The sequence below is a fragment of the Clarias gariepinus genome, chromosome 12, assembly GCF_024256425.1.
Source record: "Clarias gariepinus isolate MV-2021 ecotype Netherlands chromosome 12, CGAR_prim_01v2, whole genome shotgun sequence".
In the NCBI taxonomy this organism is placed as follows: domain Eukaryota; kingdom Metazoa; phylum Chordata; class Actinopteri; order Siluriformes; family Clariidae; genus Clarias; species Clarias gariepinus.
In genome coordinates this window covers 19,000,001-19,008,568 of record NC_071111.1, presented here as the reverse complement: position 1 = coordinate 19,008,568, position 8,568 = coordinate 19,000,001, and the positions used below count along the sequence as shown (strand labels likewise).

At 41.8% G+C, this 8,568-nt stretch overlaps 1 protein-coding gene across 1 annotated transcript in view; it reads left to right on the top strand.

Annotated features, from left to right (window-relative positions):
- The first annotated feature begins 311 nt into the window (after positions 1 to 311).
- Positions 312 to 8,568, top strand: part of celf2 (cugbp, Elav-like family member 2) — a 175,325-nt gene continuing 167,068 nt past the window's right edge. The window contains exon 1 of the mRNA XM_053508469.1: positions 312 to 587. Coding sequence (XP_053364444.1) covers positions 535 to 587 — 53 coding nt within the window. The 5' untranslated portion in view covers positions 312 to 534. The remainder of the gene's footprint in view (positions 588 to 8,568) is intronic.

Below are 8,568 nucleotides of genomic sequence, written 5' to 3'. Positions count from 1 at the left end.
ATCTGGGGGTGCAAGGCGACGGGGCTAACCACTAAGCCACCATGCTGCCTCATTTCAGTTACTTTATTAATGTATTACTTATTCATTATTAGCATTTATGTTAAAGTAATGTATAGTCAACTTGATTAGATTAGATTTTATAATATGTGGATATATGTGGGGAAAAAAAATAAAGAGCTTTATGAATTAGGACTTGTCAGGTCTAACATGAGATTTCTGTACAAAATGTTATATCTGAATATGTAGGGCAGCTCGAGTGAGAGAGAGAGAGAGAGAGGGAGAGAGAGAGAAAGAGAGAGGGAGGGCTCTGGCTGTGTCTCAGCTCTTATCGGGCTGTACTGAAGCTCGTTCACTCTCTCCGTCGCCCGCACGCGGACTACCGGACCGGATCACCCTCTCACCGCTGCATTTCTCCCTCCCTTCCTTCCACCAGAGCTCTCTCTCTCTCTGTCTCTCTCTCTCTCTGTCTCTCTATCTCTATATCTTTCTTTCTTTATTTCTTTCTTTATCTCCGCTAGTGTTTTTCGCTCAGCCATGGTTTCTATAATCTCGGACCTGGACCCTCTGAAGAGCTGGAACGTGTTACGGTAAGCGGCGATGTAAATACCGTGTGTGTGTGTGTGTGTCCTGTGCTTTATTGCAGCTCGTGATGTGCGCGCGCTCCGCAGGAACGCGGGACGATGATGTCCCGGTCGCGAGCTCTTACTGAACAGAAGAGTGCGTACGAGTTTCCCCTCGACTTTTACCCCGAAGGATCTGCACACTGCATCCTCTTTAAAGACACCCGAGTTGTTGTTTTTTTATTTTTTATTTTTTTTTTACCGCACTTTCGTTCGCGCGTGCTGTCATGTCGTTCCTCTACGTGGGTGATTTTGTGTGTCTGTCCAAGACTCGGGCTTTAGTTTAACCCTGTACCCGCCACCCTTCTCTCCTCCTGCGCCCCGCATGGGGGAACTTTTAATGCCCCTCAGTTGCACTGGGGCAGTTGTCTTGGCACCGACGTGGTGCTGCAGCAGCATCGCGTAGCTCACGCGCTGAGGAAGAGGAGGAGCGCGCGCGAGACAGATGTTCCATTCCCGATTAACGGGTTTAATCCAGATGTTCTCCTCCCGACAAACGGGGTTTATAATCCAGATGAGCGGGTAGCTTCATTTTAGTAATCCATACCTATCTTATTTACTTGCTGTGAACAACATGTGTAGAAACACACACACACACACACACACACACAGTAGACAAATAGGCTAAACCTAAACTTCAGACTGGATACTGGATTTCAGCTCAATGTGACATCATATGGGAAATGAAAAAATAAACCCACACACACACACACATACATACTGTACATTATATAGTCTTCGATCCTAATTCATAGGTATGTTTCTGACAGCAGAATACAATTTTTAAACAGAAAACTCGACTAACTTTAGGTCGAAAGTGCTAATTTTGGAACAATCATGACGATGATTCAGTTTCAGAAGGAACCCGAAATCCCCAGAGTTCAGCTACCACCTACTGTACCATGCCACTTTTACACAATTCGTCTTACAGCCGTCACCAGCCATAATATTATGTCTAGAAATGATACCTAAAGTCTTCAGTTAACTAATATGAGGTCATAGTATTAAACTCACTCTTCCGGTCATGACTTGGGTTCAGTCCCATACAAGTTCATTCAGAACTGTAACACACAGCAGGTGTTAGTTCAACCCTGTACCTATTGCATGGCTTTATATTATATGGCGTATATATGTGTGTGTGTGTGTGTGTGTGTGTGTGTGTGTGTGTGATTGCAGCTTGACGGAAGCTCGTTCCGTAAACTGGGACGCTGCAGTATTCCTGGATGAATTATGAAAATAGATCAAGGGTAGAAAAGACGACACGGAGAGCTATCTATGAAGTTTTTCTCTTTTTTCCCATTTTTTTTTTTAGGTTAAATGATTTTTCCTGACAACCAGGTCAGAGTGTGGCGTGCAACACACATGATACGTGCACAAACAACAGAACAAAGCGATGACACATACAGTACAACCATATCTATTTAATTCTCATGCCATATCTCATGTCTCTGTTTTTTTTGTACCATATCTCCATATGCCTTTACTAAGGACTCATATTTTATATAAAGTTTTTGGGAATACACACTTTTTCTCTTTCTCTTCTTGCCTCGAAAAAAGATCGAGGCTTGAGCAGAGGAATGGATGGATGGAGAGCTATTTGTCTAGCTCTGTTTTATTAGAGTGTGGAGGCTTTAGATTAGGTGGCTGAGCCGCTAGTGAAGCTTCAGCTCTTAATAAAGACCAGCTTAAGCTCGTCTGCCTCTCTCCGTCTTTCTTTCCTCTCCCTCCATCCCCTATCCTCCATCCCTCGCTCTTTTCTCCCCTCCCCTCCTCCCCTCTCTAACAGCGCTCAGTGGCAGCCTTAACAGCTAATGAAGCCACCAGAAGACCCAGACCACTTTTGGCTAATGAGCCCAAACCCCTCTGCGTGTGTGTATTATTGTATATGTGTGTGTGTGTGTGTGTGTGTGTGTGTGTGTGTGTGTATGCTTCCTGTATCTGATTAACGGCCTCATTATCTCACCTTCCTTTCGCACTCTTTTCTCTTTCCGTCGTTCTTCTATTTCGGACTAAATTAGCTTCGGAAATAAACAGTTTTATTTAATAATATGTAAAGCAAAGGGAGATAAAATGACAATGAATCCAGCGCATCTCATCTGGGGATTCCTATCGCAGGGTTTGTTGTGGCATTGTAGGCAAGCGGAACACAATTACATCTCGCTGGTATTCTTCAAATAATATTCAGAAGATTTTAGCTGATAATACATTACTCGTGTAATGTGGCTGGTCGTAATGAGGACTGGTTAGTGAGTTAGGGCGACCTGCATCGTGTTGGAAAATTCCAGAACTTGTGAACCTCCCGGCGAAAAAAGCTTCTCTCGCAGCGTTGGTTTCTAAACGGCTAGTTGTGTAAACTTCATCTTGCAAAACGTTTGTGGTTGTGTTAAGCGACTGTGTTTAGTTTCGTACTGTCAGCTTGTATAATGAAGCATTAAGGTAGAATGTGTGTGTGTGTGTGTGTGCGTGTGTTCCTATATTTGAGGGAACATCATCCTGTTTCTAGTCCGACAAGGGAATTATGTAGGGGACAGTATTTAGGGGTTGGGTATTTATGTAAAACCACAAGCAATGATTCAGTGTGTGTGTGTGTGTGTGTGTGTGTGTGACTGGTCAGAAATGAGTGTGATCTCTTCATATATTTTCCAGGACATCTTGCTGATTCTAACCTTGTTGTGACTAAAGGTGTCTAAAAAATTTTAGTCCTCATAAGGGAAGTTTATTGAAGCACATAGTTTTTGTTTTTCAACAAAAAGAACTGATATATTTGTGTGTGTGTGGGTGTGTGTGTGTGTGTGATTTGTCAGGTCTATGTATCTATCAGAGAATGCTATTACATTTTTGCAAAGATTTCTATCCAGTACAGAAAGTGCATGTGAATTCGAGGGCCTGGCCTTACCGTGCACATGAGAACAATCAGTCCCCGCTACTACAGCGATACGAGGAAGTGTGTGTGTCGTTTTACACATCCGACTGATATGTCTTCATCTGAATCTGACAGTAATATGAAGAGATGGGGAACAAGGGCGAGTAAATGTTTCCCTCGGCCTTCTCAGAAAGAGAATAACGCAAAGTTCACGGCCTCCTACACACACTCAGTCTGAAAATGATTCACTGGCTGCTGAGCATATATATATATATGCCACATCTAACACACATGCATGCACACAACCAAGTCTGGTACAATCTCTCTCTCTCGCTCTTTCTCTCTTTTTCTCTCTCTCACACACACACATATACACACATGCAACACACGGGTTCAGTGAGTCTGTAATGAGAGGCAGTGTGCTTATTAAAACCACTTGATTACATTGAAAATTACTTTAAATAACAATGACAAGTTGTTGCCTTTATTGAATTAGCAGTGAGCCATGCGGGAAGCTAATTTCATTAGCAGCATAGCTCAATGCTCACTGCCTCACTTATCTATGGTATATCTGTGTTATCTGCACATTTCCGCCCCCACGTTCTAAAAATTCTCGTCAGTGATTGGACCTCAGGTTGCTGAAATTCACTCGTAAAGTAGACATGCTCAGAAAAATGCCACCATGGCAACAAAATAGAGAATTACAGAGAGGTAAAATCAGGATCTCGACTCTCAATGCGGTTTGGTTCAGTCCATTTCTGCAGCATTTACCCTTTTGTGCTACTCTCATGACATATGACCTGTGATAGGTATATATACCATATGTACTGGTCTTTCTAGTACTTTATATAATATATTTATAGTTACAGCTCATTCACAGAGACATTTTCATACCTGAAATAGTGTACCCACACAAATCATGTTCAAGGCCAGGATTTCCTGGTTTGATATATTACGGCAGAACAATAAATGACTGATTTGCTAAAGTACAGACTAACGTTATAGGTGAAAGGGACAAGAACATACAGTACGAGCTGTAACCATAACGACAATTGTAACTATAATGGCATCCAACTGATATGCAGAGCAGAGTGAAAACTAATTAAACCTGTGTCAGGCTGCGTGAATTTCCCATGATGATTTTCCGCTACATATTATACATAATCGGCTATGTGTACTATGTAAGGTAATTTACACTGGAAGATTTTCGAAAAAAATAAAATCACCACGGCACCTAATCTATAAAAGCAACCACTGTTTATTGATTTTATTTGCATTTAGAGAATAATAAAGAGGATGTAGTATATACATTATAAACACAGCCTCAGTGCTTATACTGATTTATTTCCTGTCTGTTCTGAATTCCACCGTTTTATCAAGCCTTATACATACAAAGTAATTTATTATTTATTAATGGACAATATATTTACATCTATATCTATAGCCAAGGCATAGCCAGTACTGTGAAAAAGTCTTAAGCCATCCATCATTATAAGCAAATGATGCAGATTACATTCAATAAATGAGAACAAATGTTTTACTGTTACAGGCTGCAAGGTACAAATTGGTTGTTTATGTAACAACCTCAGCAGCAACCTCATTTCCCCTCTCGTCTGTTCCAACCACGCAGAATTCAGCATCACCAGTAGACTATACTACTATCACCGGTTCGATCACCTGGCATCCTCTGCACCTGGTTTATTAGAAACAAGCAAAAAAACATTCCTTTGCAACTGGTCAGATATACTGTAGGGACTGGTCTGAAAATGGGAGGCAAAAAATAAATACAATTCGGGAAGAACTATTCCTCAAGACGACGTACATGAGAAAATACTGAAAAAGAAATTCTGGCTGTTTGTGAGCAAAATATTAAAAAAGTCATGGGTGGCTCAGGCCTTGCACAGCACCGTATATTTCGAACATACTGTACGGTATGATATTTATGAAGAAACAACCCATTAGTGTTAAAATACTTGTGCTGTAATTACTTTGATCATTATAATACCCATTAGTCTCTGTAGGCTTATCAGCGAAACAGGAGCCTCATTCAACCAGAACCTAATCATCGTTTCTTCATACGTCTAATCTCCGTTTACTCTTATATCAATGAAACAGTCTCTGATTAGGGCAGTCATTTCTGTGCTGTTGGCTAAAATGCAATGATGAGGGAACTTTTACATTTCCTTTGCTGTCATTTGTCGAGCGCGTGTTCGTATTTGTTTGTTATTGCTCTGACGGAACAGGTGCACCAGGGACATTTTGACAGCTGACAACTGTAGACGTGATCGGACTCGTGTCCATTTTATCACGTCACGCAAATATAGAACGACTCTGTAGATCAGGGCCGTATTGTGTGATTGTGTGAAAGAATCCCACTTACTGTAGCTGGCAAGGTTTGGACATTTTTAGGCTGATTCTTACCACTTCATATCACAGCGTTCTTTCTTCCACCTCCTCAGTTTCTCGCTCATGTCTCTTCCTCGCCTGCTTCCTTCCCTTCCGGCTGTCTTGTACAAGAAAAAAATGAGTGGTTTTTTTTTCTTTCTTTCTTTTTTTTTTTTTAATGGGCTGGACTCCAACAACAGCCAAGCGAGACCGAGTGGGAAGTGGTCATGAAGGGCGCATAATCTCGCCCACGCACCTGCGTTTACACACATGCACTCACAAAGAGTGAGAAAGATCGTCGGGATTGCGATAATGCTGAAGAGGCGCTGGAGTGGCGGTCCGCTGTTCTTAGCATCCTACAACCTTTCCTTTGACCCCGGAGTTGTTGGTTTTAATGAGTGTTGTTAGCGACGACAGCTCCGAGTGTGTGTTTTAGCCTCGCCATGGAGCAGGACACAGCTGTAATTATCTGGCTGAGTGGCTTTGCATCCATTTGTGTGCGTGTGTGTGTGTGTGTGTGTAGGTGGGCGGGTGGGTTGTGTAGGGTGATGCATAGTGTTAGTTCCCTTCTGATCCACTGGATTATCAACAGGCATTTCAATGTTTCGGCTATGTAGGAGTGATTCAGTTTGAAACCTGCACTGTCTAACCTCGTCTAAAAATATCATCGAGGGTTTACGAACATGCAAAAGCCAGCGAAAGCTGCCGGAAAATGTTCTTCCGAATTCTCTTTACAAATGTGCCTTTGCTTGCGTTATTTGAACAGTACAGACTAGGACTGGGAGATATGACCAAATATATTATATAATTATTCCTATATTAATACACTCACGTGCCACATCCAGTGTACAGCAAATTAGAGAAGCATGTGCTTCCACTCACTATGTATTTTTGAAAATAAAAAATATAAAATATATTCTATAAAAAATATCTTGTGGCATTATTTATAACGATGTCAAATCATTATATTTTCCAGCCATAGTACACATACAATGAAATCTGAATCTATTTAGTCATATTCCAAAGCTTAAGCAAATACAAAGGGCGTTCAAGTCAAACCGGGACCACTGATTGTGCAGAATGACACTAGTTACACAGTTATGTAAAAACTTTCTTTAGTTCTCTATATAACACACAGCTACACTAATGCACTTATCCCAGTGTTTCACAAGTGCTTGGATACCATCAAGGTAGAAAGTTTTCTCAGTATGCCAGAGCCATGATTAGGCCCCCGGCTACATGTTTGAAATACTGGCCTCCCAGGAACTCCTTAAATGACCCAAACATGAGAAAATGGCTTGGATCGAGGTCAAGACTGTACAGGGGATGTGGCAATAACTCCCAGCTACAGTATGTCTATAGTTCTCACTGACAAATGCGTCCCTCCTGCAAGTTGGTGATTTTCAAGGATCAGTTGCTGAATTTTCACAGGGACGACTGCAGTGGGCTCCGAGCCACCCTGGCCGGGATCATAATTTTATGAATGTACAGCTTTTTTTTTTTTTTTTTGCACCGTTCAAATGTTTTACGGCTAAGTCTCTTTACTGTACTGTGCTTGAAGTCTCCTGTAAATCAAAATTGCTTTTACACCTTACAACCTTCACAAGAAATTTCCCGATAAGAAAAGTCGGTTGTTGTTTCTTTTCTTAATCACATAATTGTGATCATTGTTGACATTTGTCCAAGAATATTCTGAAGTCAGTGGCTTATAAGACATTATTAACTTGGCATCTGATCAACCACGACTGGCACTCACATGTGAACCGATTTAGGGTGATTTTAACAGCACCAGAATCTCTCAGAGCGCTTGTATAGAGAAGCATGGTGAAGATGTCTTGCTGGTATTTTGTGTGAGCGTGCAGCGTGTTTATTGTGTTTCTGTGTGTGTGCTGAACTGCTGTGTTGAGTTTGCAACAGCGGTTGATTTTGTTATAAGGAATAATTTGATCAGAGCCAGCACTGTGTGTCATATATTCACTGATAACCAGTTTGTGTGTGTGTATGTGTGTGTGTGTGTGTGTGTGTGTTAACAGCAGCAGCTTTCTACTCTTTTAAACAAATGATACCAATTTTATTTTTCTTACCGCCCCTTCTTTCTACTTCTTCACCCCCCCCCCCCCCCTGGTGAACTCATGTTGGCTGAGCTGATCATTGTAATTATCTTCTCTTAGTCGGATGGGGCCTTTGTGTGAGTGTGTGTGTGTGTGTGTGTGTGTGTGTGTGTGCAGTTCTCTGGTGTCCCTCCCCCTGGGTGGTGTACGCAGGCTCTGAGAATGTCAGTTTGTTCTGTAGGAAGCCATGGCATTGGAACAATGTGGGAGTTCACACACACACACGCGCGCGCACACACTCATGGACACACATCAGCCACATGCTTAAAAGTTTACTAATTACCAAGGTCTTAATATCTGTGTGTGTGTGAGAGAGAGTAGACTGACTGCCAGTCATGTGCTTTGGCCATGGGAAATCAACGATTGTAATGTGGATGCAGGATTTTTAATGTGTGTGTGTGTGTGTGTGTGTGTGTGTGTGTTTGATGCATTGTTTTACTCCGGGTTGGTGGACACTGTCTCTTTTCACACAGAGCTGAATAGGAATGATTAAAGTCAGCCTGAATGTAGGACTGTCTGCGACACAGAGAGAGAGAGAGAGAGAGAGAGAGACTGCTGTTCTTTATGTCTCTCACTCTTTTCATCAGCG